Below are 20,324 nucleotides of genomic sequence, written 5' to 3'. Positions count from 1 at the left end.
GCATCTGTGGCCAAACCTAACTACTCTTTGCGCGCCCTTTAGAAGTTGCTCAAACACTTGTACAGCAGTGAGAGGGACAAACTGGCATCAACTTCCGCCCTGCCTTGCACCTGCAACTATAAGGCGCTCTGTGGTAATGAAAGAAATACGCAGCATAATATGCACAAACCGAACGCTTACCATAAAAATGAAGTCTACATTTGTCTCAGGAAAAGTTATCAAAGGGAGGCGAAAGCTGTTCGTTTTCTCAAAATGAAGCAATTTCCACACAGAATTTTAAGCATCTATGTTTACAATTTTATTTACATATTTAATTTGCCAAACGCTGCAATAATACAGAGATTTTTATTTATTTTTACTTTTTTTTATATAGTGCAAGATATTATTTATTTATTCTTATTTAATTGTTATTTATTTTGATCTTACCTGGAATGTTTATCTCTTAACTGCATAAGAGGACAAAATGCAAAATATATGGTCAATTTGGAAAAGCAATAATTAAAGTGTTCTTGAACTGTCTGCCGAGTATGAGTTTGTCTGGTCGTGTACACGTGATGTATGATGTATGTAGAGTGGTGTGGGGGTGGTGGGTAGTAAGTTGTAATGTCCCTACCAAAGCTTAGACCAAATATACGCCCCGGACGAGAGTCTTGACTCGACCGTAACTTGTGTGCGCTCGCTCACACGCCGCACAACCCCTGCGTAGAGGTCCACTGACTTTTCCAGGGGTCGCCTGGAACGTTTGGCGAACTGGGTGCGCTTGGCTAAGATGCCCGCCCCTGGAGGCCAACTCGCTCCTATGGAATATAGTCCGGCTCTGCAGGATGCCCATGTTGTGCCACCACCAGCCCACGTGAAGAACAAACTGTTCGTCGTCTGCGTCATGTTGTCCCTTTGGCTGTGCATGATCTACTGCCTCCTGGGCAACACCTCGGCCGTGCCCGGATTTGGGGGCGAGACCGGAGGAGCGGTCGCGGAGCCAAGGCGCGGCGGCTCCTCGGCACGTCCGTCGGGGGACCTGCTCCACAACGACGCGGACAGCAGAGGGGACGAGGCCAACGCGGTGGCGGCGGCTTCCCTCAATGAATCGGAGAGTCAAAAGTTGCCGCAGGCCATCATCATCGGCGTGAAAAAAGGCGGCACGCGCGCCCTGCTGGAGTTCCTGCGGCTGCACCCGGACGTGCGCGCGGCGGAGGCAGAGCCGCACTTCTTCGACCGCAACTACCACAAGGGCCTGGACTGGTACAGGTGAGCCGCTGACTGACATGCGGGGGATCATAAAATGAATTATAATCGAATCGACATTGGCTGTGAAGAGAGCTATTCCAATCCAATTAAATCGTTTTTTCTATTTTGTTTTGTGCGTCCGTCTACACAGCAGAAGACTGGTACTGAATGTTTTTGTTTCACAAGTGGTTCCTCAAAAACGATGAAGAAACACGTTACTTTAACACATTTGAATGATGTGCAACTTTGAAGAAAGTAAATCCAAAGGATATTTTTTTCCTGTGTCGATGAATATTCTCTTGCATCTATCTCATCTGTCGTTGTATTGAACTCACATATTTATCGGCTCTAATGCATCTATGTCATTATTTGAATCCCGAGGAATGGTTAATATAAGGTGCCAGTTCAAAATGGCTGCATACTTTGAAAAATGGGTGGGGGGGATATACACGTTGATAATTATTCACTCGCTCTTTCTCGCTCTCTCAATATGGGACCTTAAGGACCTTTTGGTGGGGACTCGTTTTACCCATCCCCCTGATTTTAGGCAAACGGCACCTTGGACTTGGACTCACGGTGCAATTGTGGATGGGGAATGGTCCACTTGATCCACGTCTAATTGTTTTTCTTTGGCAGGGAACTGATGCCAAAGTCCTCCCAGGGTCAGCTGACCATGGAGAAGACGCCCAGCTACTACGTCACAGAGGAGGTCCCCGCTCGAATCTACGCCATGTCCAAAGAGACCAAGCTGATCGCGGTGGTCCGAGACCCTGTTACGCGAGCCGTCTCCGACTACACCCAAACCCGCTCCAAGAAGGCGGACATCCCGTCTTTCGAAAGCCTGACCATCAAGAACACGTCAGCAGCGGGTAAGATTGACACGGCGTGGAGCGCCGTCCAGATCGGCCTGTACGCCAAGCACCTGGAGCACTGGCTCCGCTACTTTCCCTCCGAGCGGCTGCTGTTCATCAGCGGCGAACGGCTAATTGGCGACCCCGCTGCGGAGCTAGCGCGTGTCCAGGACTTTCTGGGGCTCAGCAGAGCGGTCACCGAGAAGCATTTCCTCTTTAACCCGGCCAAGGGCTTCCCCTGCCTCAAGAGACCCGAGAGCAACAGCAAAGTCCGCTGCCTGGGCAAAACCAAAGGCAGAACCCACCCCGCCATTGACCCGCAGGTGCTGCGGAGACTACGAGACTTCTACAAGCCCTTCAACAGGAGGTTCTACCAGATGACCGCTCAAGACTTTGGTTGGGACTGAAAGCGAGAGCAGCGGAGCGAGCGCAGCGGAGCGAGCGCAGCGGAGCGAGCCCGCTGGAGCGAGCCCACTGGAGCCAGCTGTTGAGTATCGGCCGTGTGCCTCTTTTGAAAGAATTGATTCCGCCCGAAGGTGTCGAGCCTTCGCTGTTTGCCAGATATGTTTATCCTAATTTATCGCAAAGCTTTACTCAATCAAGGATTCCCACACCTTCCTGCACGTACCCCGGAAGGACGGTGGCTATCGTCTCATATCATCATCGAACATTGATGGGTGAAATACAGGCAACCGATTATGGGCTTTGTTGCTCCTCAAAGGCTCAGCGCACCGCGGACATGCAAGATCCATCGAAATGATGTTTTGTTTCTGGTTGAAACTCCCTAGAAAGTCAAAAGGAATCTGTCGTTGAAATTCAACTCTGCACCAAATACTCCGATGACCTGTCAAATGGATGCTACTTCATCGAGCATATTCCTCTTGCCACTTTTGCAAAATAGCAATCCACATAAACACGTCCCACCCGGAAGCGGCCACGCTGACGGACCGCCAGAGTGAAGGCGTGGATCTTTGCCGAGCGTGCATAGCTAGCTAGCGAGCAAGCGACATTGCCCCAGATAACCGCTGACGCCAACGAGGGCGCTAAACATCTCACGTGACGCGGGAAGGGACGACTCATGCAAGGGCCTTGGTGCATTGCTTGATCCCATTTTGCCCCCCCCTCCCCATCGCCAGAACAGCGAAAGCAGTAAAATCCATATTGCACAAGCTTTTCTGAGTAAAACTTAAAGCCCAAATATCACTGTAATAAATTCTACTGTTTTACGTTTTACTCATTTAGTTATGGTCTATATAAAGTGGAACAGCGATGCTTTTGTCTGAATTCCTCGTTTTGAAACTGTCACAGGACCATCTTCTCTACTTGTTCTGAGGTGCAGCTCAGAACAAGTTTTGGTGCGGTCTCTTTAAATGCAAATGAGATACTTCACACCCCACTCCCTCCAGGCCGTAAGATGTGCGCCTGCCTTTACGGTCGCCATTTGTAGTTTTTTTTAGCTGAGGTAGCGTTTACTATTTGTTGTTGTTGCTTTATTTAAACGAGATAGGCTTTACTTGACGCATACTTTTTGATCGATTAAAAGATATCAATGACAGAAGACTTGTCCATACATGACACGTAATAAAATAAATCCCCTCACAATATTTATGAACGTCTTGTAAACAAGCACTGCATTGAAGCTACGAAGTAAGGTAATGCTAGCGCAGTGGTTCCTTACCTGGGTTCAATCGAACCCTAGGATTTTGGTGAGTCGGTCTCAGGGCTTTGGCAGAGCCTCCACTGCGGAGGTCTGAACACACCTGATTTATCGTGTAAATTTGTGATGACGCATATCTGAACTGGTCTCGCAAAGGCAACAGCAGAAGTCACACTGATTTGCAGGTATGTAGTTTGTTGTGAGTTCATGCATTGTGTAGTTTTGTTCTTTGAAATGTTGAATGTTCATGCACGGCTCATTTTGTATTTTGTGCACCAGTAAAAAACATCTATGTCTTGAATTTTTTTAATTTTATTTTTTACTTCAGAGGGGTTCGGTGAATGCGCATATGAAACTGGTGGGGTTCGGTACCTCCAACAAGGTTAAGAACCACTGCACTAGCGTTAGCGATAAGCTAACAAATGCATTAAACACATTGTCTTACCCAAGAATAATGCAGCACTTTTGATGCAATTCATCTGATACAACTACTCAAAATACCTCCACAAGTAGTGAATACATAGAGCGCACAGCTCCAAAATCAGCACAAAGACTGACGCTAATGCTATAAAAACACAATATTATTAAAGTGAACTACAGTTTATTATTTTTGTGTCATCTCAAACTTACCGCTTTATTGTGTATGTTGTTTCCAATGATTGAAGGAACGGAACCATCAACGAAACAAAGTCTTTCGGGGAATCCTTCTCTATACTGATTTCTGAAACTCTCCTTGAACAAGCAGGACTTTGCCTACAAATGTGGAAGCACTGCTTGAAAATGAAATTTGACCAGGCACTTCTTTGAGGTTCTGATGTTGTGCAATGATTTGTGTGGATTGATGCATCCAACGGAACATTTTGATCTCTCCACTTTGGAAGCCTTTTTTGTTGTTGTTTAGACTGCAAAAGTCTCACCGAGTAATAAACAAGGCGGATTTGTTTTAAACATAGCGGATCTGCCTCATTGCCAACTCTACGATCTTATGGTTAAATGTTACATTAATGGAATAGTCCAGGGGTGGCCAACCAGTCAGAGACTAAGAGCCACATTTTTTACTGTCATCGCAAAGAGCCACATCATACACATGAGCACACATGAACACCCCCCCCCCACACACACACACACCCCTCTGCTCAGCCAAATTTATTGTGTGACATTATTATGTCACGCACCAACATGATAATGACAAATTGACTCCTACAGTACTAAAACCACAGACCAAAGACCACATTTTCAACAATGAACATTGTGTGCATTGTCTCACACAGACAAACTCTCAGTTCAACAAATTCCACAAACAAAAACATAATAAGTTTTTTCACTTACTATGTGTGGCGGGACAGACCATTCGTTTTAGTTTGTCGTTTTCAGGAGACAAGATTTCAATAACGTCACTGAGGCATATTTTAACGAACTCCACTTCATTGTATGGCTTTTTAGCCCGTGCAATGTTCCAAGCCAGTTGAAACAATGCAAGTGTGACAGTCTCTGAGTGCTTTGTAATTTTTTTGAAAAACTGTACCTATTTTTCTGCCTGACTTTTCAAAGTCTCCAAACTTGTGCTTGCGAAATTCAGTCCCTTTTGCAAAGTCCTTATCGATATTGGCATGAAGTGAGCTGAAGTGGCGCTGACCATTTGAAGCTTTTAAATGCGCCAATGACGTCCGACATATCAGGCAGAATGGCTTGCCATAGTGTTCAACAAAAAACAACTTTAAGCTTTTCTGGACCTAATGGGCCCCCGTAGTCACAGTCGCCATTCATTAAAAAGCCAGCAAAACCAATCGCTCTGTTTGTCCCTCCTCCTTTGCAGGATTTCACCTCACGCGCATGCGCGTTTGACCAAAATACCATATTGAACTCAAGCGAAGCAAATACGCACGAAAAATAAACACAAATGTTGATATGAACGTAAAAGAGCCGCATGAAACCAGCCAAAGGGCCGCATGCGGCTCGCGAGCCGCGGGTTGGCCACTGCTGGAATAGTCCATTCAAGCTTAAGCATTGACTCGGGCAAGAATCCCATGACGTCTCTTTCTCCTTTGCTGCTGTAGCCGTATTAGATTTGCGGCGAAAAAATACATTCGCACTCGCCGTAGGCCTGCATAAGGACCTCCAACGCCATCGTGGTAAAATAAGGTGATCTGTTTTTCCTCGGTTGTTATGGTGAATTGTGGTATCGGGGCTCCATTGATGATGGCTTTTTATAGTGGTTGTGCACGCACGTATGTAACTCCAGGTTAACATACTCAGAGTTGATTGAACTAACTCAGATCAGCTTTTCTGGAACTGAATACTCAGAATCTCCCATCTCAGAGTAAGTCAACTTAGAGTTCAGGGATAGACTCAGAGTATGTTGAACCTGCTTTCTGGAATACCCCCCAGAACAACCCCATTGTTTGGAGATCAGCGTCAAAAATACTGTCCATTAAGAGACACATGAAGCCATTTCTGATTAAAATTGGCGGTTGTTATCTCGAAACATGTTCAATTTGTTAACAAGTAGTTGCTGAGTTGACTTGATCGGGCCGTTGACGTTATGTTCAACTCAAATCCTTTTTGTTGTCATATTATAGGTGTCCCTAATCTTGCGGCCAGTCAGAGATTTTCCTCTTCTTATCCTGCTTTTTCCCTAATGAGGTGTGGTGGCCACCCCCTTCCTCGATGCAGCAAGGTCCCCATGTGGCCTTGGTGGGATTAACACGCTGGCCAGATTGTCTGCGCCAGGAGAAGGCTGAGCAGGACGGTACTTTGGCTGTTTGGTGGCGGCTAATCGGAGTACGTGCGCACACGCGAGATTGCGTCAGAGCTTGGGACAAACGAATGCTAGGGACGTTTACAGAAAAGGCCGAAAGGAAGCGGGTATTTTTCCAAGAGCGGCCTTTCTCAGCAGATTTGCATTCTGTCGTCCATATGAGCGTAACGCTTGTCTGATGTCAGCCGCTTATTTCCATTGCACTTTCAAGACTGGGACGAGCCGGGGTGGGGCGCGCTATTCCCCTCCCTCGCATCTTCTTGTAAGGACTGCAGTCCTCTGTGTGAGTCCTTTGGATGGGCCCGTCCAAATTGACTCTTGTCTCGTCTGTTTCTGTTCACCAGCCAACAAAAAAGTTGCAAATCTGGCCGATGTGAAGGAGGGTTTGTGTTCCAAACCTCCAACTTGAGAGGCGGGTATGCCGAACCCTTGGCCACTTGCTGTGTCTGATTTCCCAGGCGGAAATGGGGGCTAACAGTAAATGTACCCTTGCGTGTGGTAACAAGGAGGAGGAGGTGCTGGGGAAAAGCGTATCCTCATTGCCGCGCACACGCACTTTCTAGTTCATGTCAAGGCCCATTTGCATTATCTCTGCTCGGTCCCCTTATTAGCGTGGCACAGTTAAACAATTCACGTCTTCCTCCCCGGTGGTAGACGGAGCGCGCTGACCCGCGACTTGGGTCCCCGCCACGTGTTCCATACCAGCAGAGACTAATTCAATCAGCCCCGCGCTTTGCGAAAAGGCTACGTGTGCTTATCCGGGGTACAGTGGAGCCTCGGTTTTCGAACGTCCCGGTTCTCGAACAAATCGGTATTCGAACAAAAAATTCGAGATTTTTTTGCTTCGGATGTCGGACGAAATTCGGTTGTCGAACCTCGCGAGATGAGCCGAGAGGACCCGCATGCCAACTGACTCCGTTAGTTATTACATTCTCGTTACTCTGAGGATTGCATCAACTCTAATCATGCCTCCAAAGGAAGCAAGTGGGAGCAGTAAAGCCATCCTAAAACACAAAGACGCTCCTAAAGCAATGCGACACTGAGCGCCCGGCGCGCTGCGGTTGCGCGGTCGGACCAAATTAAGCTCCCTGCGCACTGAGGTCCACTTAAATTTTGGAAAGTACATTAGGACTTTATAAATATTTTCTAAATTTTAGCGACCGCTCTGTCACAATAATGCGACCAGCGCGGTGCAGTTGCACGGTCGGCGGCGCGCAACGGTTGCGCGTTCGGCGGTGCGCTGCAGTTGCGCGATTGGACAAAATTAAGCTCCCTGCGCACTGATGTCCACTTAAATTTTGGAAAGTACAGCAGGACTTCAAAAAAATATTCTAAATTTCAGCGACGGCTCTGTCACAATAATGCGACCATCGCGGTGCAGTTGCGCGGTCGGCGACGCGTTACGGTTGCGCGTTCGGTGGTGCGCTGCAGTTGCGCGATTGGACAAAAATGCTCAAATGAAAAAATGCTTAAAAAAAGGCGGGTTTTTTGGCTTGGAACCGATTAATCTTCTTTTCATTATTTGTAATGGGGAAATATGATTCGGAATTGGAACGGTTCACTTCTCCAACAGCCTTCTGGAACGGATTGTGTTCGAAAACCAAGGCTCCACTGTACTTGACTTTTGTTTCCTGATTGTGGCTTGTTGCTAGAAACGCTGAGATTTGGGAGATAGGTTATTTTGAAGGCATCTGAGGTGTCTGAGCCTTTTCCCAAACACATTTGGAATGTCTTGTGTACAGCCTTGTGCGATTGGCCCGTGGCTCTTGCTGCCAGCTATGAAATAAGACCACGTGGGCATTTATTTTGACATTGCTCTCACGAGAATAGCGCAAGGATCGCATGCAAAACACATCAGTAATTAGGGAACACAAACATCACCACAACTACTGTGTTGAGCTTCACCTAAAGAAATGACATCGCCCACAATATTCCTTACACTTGCTCCGATTGAAATTCAGCCTCGTAAAACCTTCCAGTCTCAGGGTGGAGACTCTACCACTAGGCCACTGAGCTGCATTGTTTTAAAACCCAATCAATCAGCATTTAAATTCAATTCTTCTGACATTTTGCTCACCAAAAACAAGTTGTAATGAACGTGAACTTTTAATGCATTTTATTCAGAAGGTTACTTTGAACCCCGAGGCTTAAATGGCGGCGCGGCGTATTTATGGATTTTTACGGCCTCTAGCAGGAAGCAAGAGCGAGACAGACGAAGAAGAGATAATGCGCCGAAGAAGACGTGCTAGTTTGTGTTTTGATAGGCGAATAGTGGCGTATAATTCACACAAAGAAGAGACAGAACGAGATCAAGACGGACATTACTGAAAGGAAGCTTTTATACACAAACCGTCATTATGGGGGACAAAAGAAATGCATATGAAGCCGCTTTTAACCTAAAGGCAGTCGATGTTGATGACATTGCGTCACCCTTTTCTTTATTTCGTGGTCCCGTCTACTCTGGAGCTATACGTGTCGCTCGCTAGTTTAATGTAATTTAGCGCTTCGTGCATGAATAAAATTAGCATGAACAGACCCTCATCATACTCGAAGAAATGCATAAAAGCGACGACGAAAGAGAGACTGAGAAAGTGTGAGGCGAAGGATATCTAACGCTATTCCAAACGGACGCTGAGGAGGAAGACTTCGATGGTTTCAGTGCACAGGAGGAAGATGAAGACGATGAAGCTCTTGTTTTACTTTTACTGGTATGTTTTTTAACGAGCCCTGTTGGTGCTGTACTACCGTGTTGCTGCCGCGTCTCAGTGACTTTTACCGGGTATGTTTTTTTTAATCCAGCCCTATTACCGTTTTTTCCATGTATAATGCGCCCCCATGTATAATACGCACCCTAAAAATGGCATGTTGATGCTGGAAAAAAGCCTGTACCCATGTATAATACGCACCCATTTTTTATTTTTTTTTTAAAGTCCCAATGATCGTCACACACGCATCTGGGTGTGGTGAAATTTGTCCTCTGCATTTGACCCATCCCCGTGTGATTTTGATCCATCCCCTGGGGGAGAGGGGAGCAGTGAGCAGCAGCGGCGCCGCGCTCGGGAATCATTTGGTGATCTAACCCCCCAATTCCAACCCTTAATGCTGAGTGCCAAGCAGGGAGGCAATGGGTCCCATTTTTATAGTCTTTGGTATGACCCGGCCGGGTTACTTAAGTCCGTAAACGTAAAATTATTTCAGAAAAAAGATCATCTTTGGGAACAACCGGATGTTATTCTGCCGGTCAGTATCACTGCGCATGCAGTAGCAAACTCGATAGCGAAGAAATATGTGAGACTCTCAACGGGATCACCAATATTTGAGTGATGTTCCAGTTATTTATCACAATTATTTATTATAATAATAATAATATATATAATAGATATAATAATTATTTATTTATTATTCACAATTGTCATGGTGATCTTTCTGGTGATTTCTTAACTAGGCTGGATGTATTTCTTTTGTTGCCGTTGATTTCTCCCATAAAGGCACCACCGCGATCAGTTAGGTGAAAATGAAAAGAGAGGAAAGTGACGTGCGGACATGTGAAAAAGGCGGCTCTGTATGGGAGAGAAGTTGAAGAGGAATAAAAACACCCTTGGAAACCAAAACTTGCCCCTCGTCGTGACTCGGAGCCGCAACAAATGTTTCGGATTTGTGTAGGGTACATTGTGACAGCAAACGAGCAGGTGATCGAGCAAGCGTCTGATACGAGAGCATTGTGTTCGTATGGAGCGTGTTTGAAGTGAACAGCAGAGAAGAAAGGAACAAGGCAAAGTGTTGTGAAATAAAATATTACCTGTAATACGCATTTAGGTAGAGAACTGAACTCTCGCTCTTTATATAGCTGACGTGTCAAAAAAAAAAAAGGTTTTTTTTCTTTTTTAAATTAATTTTTTTTTTACCCATGTATAATGCGCACCCCAGATTTTAGGACAATAAATTAGTTACATTTTGCGCGTTATACATGGAAAAAAACGGTAGTCTTGTGTTACTTCCGTGTTGCTGCGGTATTACTGCCGCGTCACGGGCAGTGTTTGGAAAGAAATGTTAAGGTATGTTATTAAAACTTTAAAAAAGCTTTCTGTGTCCAGTCTTTCTTTGTTAATAACTCGCGTGCACACTTCCGTGTTGCTGCGGTACTACTGCTGCGTCACAGGCAATGTTTAGAAAGACATGTTAAAGTATGTTATTAAAACTTTAAAAAGGCTTTCTGTGAACGGTCTTTCTTTGTAAAAAAACGCGTGTGCACGTGCGGCTTATAGTCCGGTGCGGCTTATATAAGAAAAAAACTAAAATATCCCCCAATTTTAGCTGGTGCGGCTTATAGTCCGGTGCGGCTTATAGTCCGGAATTTACGCTACTTGTATCAAGACAATGTTGTTTTACTCAAGTGAAGGTTTATTTGGAAGAATACTGACAGTACTTGAAACGTGATGCTTACATAGAGCAAATTAATCACAGGACCCAACACACTTGCCAAGTAGATAAACAAAAGAGGCTATACATTTCAAGAATAGCAAAAAACAACAACAAAAGAGCACCATTTTTATCAAAAGTAAAATGCAACACTTTTATTTGGAGTATCAACACACACACAGCATAAAAAGACACTTCATGATACAATTGCTGAGTTCCTTCTGGAAGCGCCCCTTTTGGCATAGGCGCATTATTCCAAGCACTAAAACAAAGACGAGAAAGCCTGAAGCGTAATATCTGGCGGACACACAGCTGCATGCCGTGTGCAAGACACACGCACGCTTCCTAACAAGTGAGACAATGTTAACAACACTATGTACAACACAACATGGAAAAATGCTATAAATATGTCTAAAGGCCACAGACGCTGCTTCGCAATGGCATGACGAGCAGTTTGGACACGTGTTTGGGCCGATGCGCGTTGCGCTCATCTGCGTGGTGTTGGTCTGCGGGCAGTAGGCACAGTGCAACCCCCCCTCCTCTACCTCATCTTTCACCCTCCTTCGCCATGCACGCTCTCTCATTCCTTCTTCCTCAGCACAATGTAAATGAGGCCACTGATGAGGCAGAGCGGGAAAGCCACCCAAGCCAGCACGTAGGCGTAGCCCAGCTGTGACTCAGGCAAGTCGTCCGCTCTCATCACCGTGTAGATGATGGCCCCGCACATCACAAACAGACCTGATGCAAGGAGACAGGCCATTGCATTTGCATTCATGCGAGCCTTGGTCACAAAGGCCGTGCGGTACATCTACGCCAAACGGAGATGACCGAATAGGACGAGCGACAACTCACTGGCTAAGATCTGGAAGATGGCGGTGAAGAAGAAGCGGCCGCCCTTCACCAGTTTGAAGAGCTGGAACACAAAAGCCGCCAGCGAGAAGAAGCAGAAGAGCACGGCCAGGATCATCAGAGCCTGCACCGCCTGGATCCAATCTAGTACACACACAACGCACGTGGCATGATGGCATGTCCACATGGGTGCAATCTTGTTTGCCTTTTCACTTGCAGACCTTCGTTGCTGGCCGGCGTGCACTGGTAGGCGACATCATTGCTCAGGCAGTTGTACCACAGGTCCCGGCTGACGTCGCCACCTATGGTCCAAGCCTGCTCAACACACGGAGGGAGACGGTTTCAGGTAGCAGCACAAGGAGAACCCCGTCGTGTCGTGTTAGCTGACACTTGCAAAGGGTGGCGGCGGGGAGGCCAACCTTCAGCCTTTTGGCTACGGGGCAGCGTAGTGCCGCCTAATCAAATCCAGTTCCAATAATGCAATATATAGTAGATACTGGTACAATATATGGTATACCAAATATCTTGAAATAATCAACAGAAAAGTGTCAATGCTGCATTTTTTAGGGATAAAAAAAATCCGTCCACACAATATGGTAATCTCAAATAATGTATAAAATAATTAAAAATAAGTGTAAATAACAGATTTGGTTTTAATTGGAGGAACTGCGGTGTCATAACATAGCCCATACTGAAATGATATCATTATAATTAAAATGACATATTTAAAGGATTTCTTTCAGCAAACGATTATTTTGAAGGAAATGCGGCACCATAATAAAATCTAAGATGTAGTGGAGCATCAATAATAACAACAGTTCAAAAAACGGAGACATGTAAATAAACGATTACATTTTAAAATACAGGACACAGAAGAGCGGCGCAATATCATCAAATCGATTTACTACTAAGAATGAATTGTATATTTAGTTAACATTGAAAATCATACTTTGATTATAAAAGTAACAATATACACAGAAGAGAGTAAATGAAAAGTTTCTTTGAGCCATTCAAAATTGTCGACGAAAGACACAGTTGCAAACTTACGCTTGCTGCTGTGGACACGATGAGAAGGATGAGGATGATAACGTGCAAGATGAGCACTCCGAGCAGGATGGGCAGCATTTTCAAGTGGTTCTGTCGGGAAACGAACAGAAAGACAAACTTGGGAAGACATTGAAACAAATACGTACTGTCGGTGGGAAAAAAATGTTCAATGCACTGCGGGCCTTCGACGTTAGGCGGCGACATTTCCTCACTTGTGGCCATCAACCGCAATGTTTACGTCTGCAAGTATCCACTTACATTGCCGACGTAAAAATTGCAAACTACGAGGAAATGTTTCAAGTGTTACTTTCCACCCGTACTCGACCGGCGAGTTGGGGGACATAAGCTGACGTAGTTACTCCCTCAAAAGGGAGATCGAAACCAGAGAAAGTTTAAGTTTGGAAGCGGAAAATAAGTGACGGCGCCCGCCAAAGTGTCTTCTTGGAAACTGGAAACCGACTATGCAAACTCTTCACTAACTTGATGAAATATATACTCTACGGTAAAAAAAAAAAAAAAAAAAAAAACCCTTCAATCACCCGTCTAGTTTTTGGACATGTCCAAAACGCTCGAGTTGAAATCCGGAGAGAGGAGGCGAAGTTACTGCTGCATGGTTCCGAGACGACGCGCGGGGGGTGGTGGTTTCGGGGGGCAACAACAAAAGTAACAAATCAACACAGGAGTTAAAACAGATCCTAAAGTCCAAACTTACAAAAAGTTTCCTTGAAAGCGGGAAAAAAGAGCAAAATAGTTGAAGTCTCGGCTCCTCACGAACTCGAGCGTCTTCCTCGCTCGCTGCGATTCCAGATGTGGCTCTCACGCCCCAGTCGGACTTTTTCTGGGCCGGAGAACACCGCCCCAAAGGGGCCCGCACGTCATCATCATGAGCACTCCACTCCAATCCACAAGCCACGGCTTTGCTCTGCTCTCTCTCTCTCTCTCTCTCTCTCTCTCTCTCTCTCTCTCCGTCTCTCCCCTTCTCTTCTCTCTTTGTCTTCTTTTTTCTTTTTTAACTCGTGCTACACATCTCAGTGGTAAGCCAATTTGCGTGTTCCCCGACAGCATGGTGTCAAACTCAAGGCCCGGGGACCAGATTCGTCCCGCCACACCATTTTATGTGGCCCGCAAAATAAAAATCATTAGTGTCAACTCAATGTTTCTTGTTAAAATACCAAAACTCAAAATTGTCTTTCTTTTTAACAACAATGTGTCACGTCTCGTCCCCAGTTTTGCTATGTGTCTAGGTTGCCATAGTTTCTGTTCGCGTCGCCCCTCACCTGCGTGAAGCTGGCCCCCCACCCCACGCAAAATTTAAGTAAAATAGTCTGTTTCGTTTGTGCTTCGTTTGTGCTGGTTAGTGCAGCAAAAATTTTCGTTTGTGCTGCTATGGTTTTTTAGTTATGAACGATTCTTTTATAGGTCATCCAGAGTTCACCCAGCCCCCCATCTGCTCAAAATGAACCCAAAATGGTACCGTTCGTTTGTGCTTCGTTAGTGCAGCAAAGATTTTCGTTTGTGCTGCTTCCGTTTCGGAGATATTAGACATTTATTTTATAGCGATGACGTCACCTAGCCCCCCACTTCGCTCCAAATGGACCCAAAATGGTACCGTTCGTTTGTGCTTCGTTTGTGCAGGTTTGTGCAGCAAAAATTTTCGTTTGTGCTGCTTCCGTTTCGAAGATATTACACATTTATTTTATAGCGATGACGTCACCCAGCCCCCCACCTCGCTCCAAATGGACCCAAAATGGTACCGTTCGTTTGTGCTTCGTTTGTGCAGGTTTGTGCAGCAAAAATTTTCGTTTGTGCTGCTATGGTTTTTTAGTTATGAACGATTCTTTTATAGGTCATCCAGAGTTCACCCAGCCCCCCATCTGCTCGAAATGGACCCAAAACGGTACCGTTCGTTTGTGCTTCGTTAGTGCTGGTTTGTGCAGCAAAAATTTTCGTTTGTGCTGCTTCCGTTTCGGAGATATTACACATTTATTTTATAGCGATGACGTCACCCAGCCCCCCACTTCGCTCCAAATGGACCCAAAATGGTACCGTTCGTTTGTGCTTCGTTTGTGCAGGTTTGTGCAGCAAAAATTTTCGTTTGTGCTGCTTCCGTTTCGGAGATATTACACATTTATTTTATAGCGATGACGTCAGGTAGCCCCGCCCCCCTGTTTACTTCCAAATTGACCCAAAATAGTGCCGTTCGTTTGTGCTGGTTTGTGCTGCAAAAATGGTACCGATTGTGCCGCAAAAAAATTTGTTGGCGTTCAGTGAATCATTCAATTTGTCATTTATTTAATACTAATTTATTTTCTAGAGATGTCAAACCCTTGCTCCATGGATCGTTAATTAACCATTTGTTTGTGCCATTGCAATTTTTCATTATTAAAATCATGCATCTTCATTAACCCCCTGTCATGTATTTTATTCTTTTTCACTTGACATCATGATAACTCCTTAATTCTTACACATGTATTATCCAACTAATTACCGTAATTTTCGGACTATAAGTCGCGGTTTTTTTCATAGTTTGGGTGGGGGGGCGACTTATACTCAGGAGCGACTTATATGTGTTTTTTTTTTTCAAAAAATTTCAAAAAAAAAATTTCAAAAAAAAAAAAATGAAACCGCGATAAACGAACCGCAATGTAGCAAGGGATTACTGTAATTTGAATTTCAAGTGACGACAGCAGCGCGAAACCATCTGCGTCACTCCAATTCATTAAATCCATCAATCGTCCTTTGTCAACAATGCGTGCGCGCCGCTGACGGCTTTTGCACTTAAAAATATTCCACAGGCCCATATAACGATATATAAATTATATATCAAATAACTATTATATAAGCAATAATGTTATCAAACCATCTGTGCACTCTAAATCATTAAATCCATCGATCAAATTCCTCGTCCTTTGTCAACATCGCCGCGCGTGCGCCCTGACGCCAGCCTCGTCGTTATTCCACAGATTTACTATATAACTATATTGTAGCGTTAACAAAGTTCAAGGAAAGACGTGGGTTTGGTAAACGGCTCTTTATTTAACAAAACAAACTTACAGGCGTGTGGCGGCGTGGACGTCCAGCCACGAAAGGGGACGAGAGCTCCATACGATAGGACCGGGCGTGCGTAGAAGCCATGACCGAGATCCATGCACCGTCCTCGGACAGCCACCCGGCTGAGCGCCGGCCCTCGACTTCCATCCACGGAGCTGAAAGGCAGCTCGGTAGAGTAGGACCGGGCGTGCGTAAAAGCATTGTCCGAGCACCATCCACCGTCCCTGGACAGCCACCCGGCCGAGCGCCAGCGCCCGACTTCAATCCACGAAAGTGAAAGAAAGCTGGACGAGTGACTCGCGACGTCGCGCTGCTGACGTCAGCAGCGCGACGCGACGTCGCGGTCGCGCGTCAGCAGCGCGACGGTTGTTTACATAAAGGACAAAGATCGACTCGTCCAGCTTTCTTTCACTTTCGTGGATTGAAGTCGGGCGCCGGCGCTCGGCCGGGTGGCTGTCCAGGGACGGTGGATGGTGCTCGGACAATGCTTTTACGCACGCCCGGTCCTACTCTACCGAGCTGCCTTTCAGCTCCGTGGATGGAAGTCGAGGGCCGGCGCTCAGCCGGGTGGCTGTCCGAGGACGGTGCATGGATCTCGGTCATGGCTTCTACGCACGCCCGGTCCTATCGTATGGAGCTCTCGTCCCCTTTCGTGGCTGGACGTCCACGCCGCCACACGCCTGTAAGTTTGTTTTGTTAAATAAAGAGCCGTTTACCAAACCCACGTCTTTCCTTGAACTTTGTTAACGCTACAATATATATTATCTATATATAGTAGATCTGTGGAATAACGACGAGGCTGACGTCAGGGCGCACGCGCGGCGATGTTGACAAAGGACGAGGAATTTGATCGATGGATTTAATGATTTAGAGTGCACAGATGGTTTGATAACATTATTGCTTATATAATAGTTATTTGATATATAATTTATATATCGTTATATGGGCCTGTGGAATATTTTTAAGTGCAAGAGCCGTCAGCGGCGCGCACGCATTGTTGACAAAGGACGATTGATGGATTTAATGAATTGGAGTGACGCAGATGGTTTTATTAACGTGTTATTTATGTAATAGTTTTTTGAATAACTCTGAATTTTACGTCAGGGCCGTTCTCAGCTCTTAGTTTGTGTTTATGTCACGTTAGCATAGCTATCGTTTAGCCTGTTGTTGCTCGTTCATGACTGTTCTTGGTGTTGGATTTTGTCGAATAAATTGCCCCCCAAAATGCGACTTATACTCCGGAGCGACTTATATATGTTTTTTTTCACTTTTTTGGGCATTTTATGGCTGGTGCGACTTATACTCCGGTGCGACTTATAGTCCGAAAATTACGGTACCATGCCAAGTGACCTCTGCAGGCCGGTAAGACATATCGCAACAGGGTGGCGAAAAACAAAGACGTGCAACTTTTTCAAGCGACAAATACACAACTATCTCCGAAGATTTAATAACAGTGAGTGACAGAAAGCGTCTTTTTCTGGGAAGTGACCATCGACCAATGTAAGTAAAAACTTTGTGAGGGCAGGATGGAACCACATGTATGGCGAGCATCACAGGCAAATAAATCGATGGACTTCGGAGACCCTGAGCCAAGCCACCTGCCAAATTTGGCCACCCTGCGCAAGGCAAAGCAAGAGAAAAATGATTTGGCATTAGGTGACAAAAATCCAATTTTATCATTGCAGATGTTGAAATACAGTGCACCTCACAGTGACAGCATCAAAGACATTGGACTTGACAAGTTTTTCTGTCACTATTGGAGTCAAACACAAATGCATGTGTACAAGAGCTTAAAGAAATCCCACCCAATATTATGTGTTGATGCAACTGGCTCAATAGTTAAAAAACTGATGAGGCCGAATGGCATGTCTGGCCATATCTTCCTGTATCAGGGTGTTATGACAGGGCATACCAGCTCCAGTGTCCCAGTCGTGCAGATGCTGTCAGAGAAGCATGATGTTAATGCTATCACACAGTGGCTGAAGGAATGGATCCATGCAGGTGCATCTGTTCCTAAAGAAGCAGTGAGTGACTTTTCTCTGGCGATTATTGGAGCTCTAGTCAAAGCTTTTACCCCTCATCCTGATCTGAAGAGCTACATCAATGAGTGCTTTAACATTTCACGTGGGAATCAACCTGGACATCTACCCCCATGTTTTGTCAGGGTAGATGTAGCACACTGCATTAAGATGATCTGCCGATGGGACTGCCTGAAAAACAAAAGACCTCGTGTTAAGGATTTCTTTGTTAGGTCAATAGCACAGCTTCTTAAGTCACAATGTTTGCAACATGCAAAAGAACTTCTTCGTGCTATCACCATTGTGGCACTGAGTGAGACAGAGGGTAATGACAATTCTGGAGCCCCTATCCCATCAGAAAAGTGCAAGAAATACTTGAGAGCGCAAATCGCAGAGGAATCTGTCCCCATTTCAGATGAGGAAGTTGAGGGACAAGAACCAGGTGATTCATTAAATCAGCACATCCAGACTAATGTCCGAGAGTGGGTGACAGAAATATGTGAGGAGAGCAGGTCACTTGCCATGGCTGATGGGGATAGAGACAACATCCACTTCCTCCCTGAGATTATTCCCCAAATAACAAGACTTGGAAGTTACTTGCCACTCTGGACAGCAATAATGGTCCCTCTCTTCAAAAGCGCCAGCATCACTGCAAGTTCCGCAGCTGTTGAAGCAGAGTTCAAAAACATAAAAAAAGGCCTTTTCAAGCATGAAAGCCTACCCATTCGTGTGGACCGGTTTGTTGCTCGTCATCTTTCCTTCATTGAGGGAAACATGCGGATTTGCTCTGCAAAACAAAAAAGTGATGTGTGTGATGCCACGACCGTCAGAGAGCCTGACAATGTCTGCAGTACTTCTCAAACTGAAGTAGTAAACAAAAGGGGAGAAAAATCTCATCCTGGAGCGGAGCCAGATGCATCTACTGACAGTGCAGTTGAAAACTGGAGAGGTTTAGCGGTCCCACCGAAAAAAAGAAAGATAACTTCATATCTCTCTCCTTGTCCTGAATGGCTGCATATTGACACACAAGTGGGCTGGAAAAAAGTCAAGGTACCATTGTTGAAAAACGGGAACCATCAACGGCCTGTTAAACTTCGCACATCAAAAGTGTTTGTGCTCAATACTTGTGCATTTGATTCTGTCTTGCAATGCTTATGCTGTTCTTTCTGTGAAAGTTTTTCATTTGAAAAGACTGTTTTGAACTATGAACGTGGGAACCAATTCCTCCACCTGGTGAAAACCATCACAACACAGAGTGTGAACCCACAGGTATACTCACAGAGGGCAGAACTGCTGGGGGAAATATTCAAACCTGTCCTCCTGACCTCAGGTGCTCTCCAAATTGATGCACAATGCCACATCTCCACTGTAATTGAGAGCGCAATGAGGAATATCCCAAGTGTTTATTTGATAAAACAATGCTCCTCACAGTACTGCAGTTTAAGCCAACAAGTAACAAGGCAAGTTTCACTTGTTTGTCCAAACGTTGCTGTCCTGCAGACCTGTGGCATGGCTTCTCTTCAGACTGCTGCTGAAGAGGGACTCAGCCTTCCTGACTCTCTCTGCCTCAGGCCAATTGAAAATCCTTCCCATTGTCCGTCTTCATTCAAAACACAGGACAACAATACAGGCAAGGCTCTGTGTTCAGGTAATGTTACTCACAGCTACAATCTGGGAGAGTTTGTGTGGATTGACACTGACCTTGGTAGCAGTTGCAAGGAAGTTGCCTTGCTTGAATTTCCCTCCAGTCTGGAGCTAAAAGAGAAGACCTTTACTTTGAGAGCAGTCATTGGCTTTGAACCAGGACTGACCCAGGATTCTCTCGGGCATTATGTGGCATACTGCAGGAGGACTGCATATGCCTGGGAGATCTATAATGACCTGGGAAGTGGAGTGAAAGCAGCATCAGTAAATACTAAGATCTTCCCACATGCTGTTCTACACAGTGCAGTGATGCATTGTTTGAATTGTTGGAAAAAAATGTTGATAATGTTCCCTTTGACAAAGAAAGTTATTTTTTCACGTTTTCAAGTTTCTTTTTCTGGCTGTCATCAACTTCACATACATGTATTAATTGTTGCATTAATTAATGTTTTGGAGCAGACATAGACTCATCAGGTATTTAGATTGCGGTGAACCTTTTGCATGTCAGATGTAATTGAAAAAAATGATCACATAGGCTTATTGAAAACAAGGAAATTAATCAATGAGCACGATACAAACATAATTACAGAAATATCCTCGTACTAAAAGCCATTCCCCGCAGTGAAAGTTTTCTGTAAGATAAAAAGAAAAGAAAAAAAAGGCTAAGAACATGTTTACCTTGTATTCGTCCTGCATCAGGAGCATTCCAGTCCAGGAGCTTGAAATTCGCGACAAAATACAGTGACGTGGGCTGGGTGACGTCTTCGCTATGAATTAAATGTGTAATATCTGCAAAACCGTAG

The 20,324-nt window shown here is 45.2% G+C and overlaps 2 protein-coding genes and 1 long non-coding RNA gene across 10 annotated transcripts; 1 reads left to right on the top strand and 2 right to left on the bottom strand.

Moving 5' to 3' along the window:
* The first annotated feature begins 799 nt into the window (after nt 1-799).
* hs3st3b1a (heparan sulfate (glucosamine) 3-O-sulfotransferase 3B1a) lies at nt 800-2,485 on the top strand. The gene is made up of 2 exons (XM_037257265.1): nt 800-1,248; nt 1,864-2,485. The coding sequence occupies exons 1-2, from the start codon at nt 800-802 to the stop codon at nt 2,483-2,485; spliced, it is 1,071 nt and encodes a 356-aa protein (XP_037113160.1).
* An 8,377-nt stretch (nt 2,486-10,862) lies between these two features.
* Nucleotides 10,863-13,708, bottom strand: LOC119126157 (peripheral myelin protein 22-like). 3 transcript variants are annotated; one of them, XM_037257313.1, is made up of 6 exons: nt 13,521-13,708; nt 13,348-13,414; nt 12,809-12,898; nt 11,983-12,076; nt 11,765-11,905; nt 10,863-11,650 (listed from the first exon to the last, which is right to left on the bottom strand). In XM_037257313.1, exons 3-6 carry the CDS (start codon nt 12,884-12,886, stop codon nt 11,493-11,495), a joined length of 471 nt encoding a protein of 156 aa, XP_037113208.1. In that variant the 5' UTR covers nt 12,887-12,898; nt 13,348-13,414; nt 13,521-13,708; the 3' UTR covers nt 10,863-11,492. The 3 variants fall into 3 exon arrangements, with proteins under 3 accessions (XP_037113208.1, XP_037113206.1, XP_037113207.1); XM_037257311.1 differs by lacking the exon at nt 13,348-13,414 and having other exon boundaries at nt 13,521-13,706; XM_037257312.1 differs by lacking the exon at nt 13,521-13,708 and having other exon boundaries at nt 13,348-13,512.
* Nucleotides 13,709-18,075: 4,367 nt separating this feature from the next.
* LOC119126166 lies at nt 18,076-20,276 on the bottom strand. 6 transcript variants are annotated; one of them, XR_005098586.1, is made up of 4 exons: nt 20,200-20,276; nt 19,579-19,758; nt 19,157-19,515; nt 18,076-18,664 (listed from the first exon to the last, which is right to left on the bottom strand). It is a non-coding gene; the product is annotated as an uncharacterized LOC119126166 (long non-coding RNA). The 6 variants fall into 6 exon arrangements; XR_005098585.1 differs by having other exon boundaries at nt 19,157-19,477; XR_005098589.1 differs by having other exon boundaries at nt 19,380-19,477.
* Nucleotides 20,277-20,324: the final 48 nt, after the last annotated feature.

The sequence above is a fragment of the Syngnathus acus genome, chromosome 8, assembly GCF_901709675.1.
Source record: "Syngnathus acus chromosome 8, fSynAcu1.2, whole genome shotgun sequence".
Classification (NCBI taxonomy): domain Eukaryota; kingdom Metazoa; phylum Chordata; class Actinopteri; order Syngnathiformes; family Syngnathidae; genus Syngnathus; species Syngnathus acus.
Note: the sequence above shows the minus strand (reverse complement) of the source record. Positions and strands in the feature narration are given on the sequence as shown.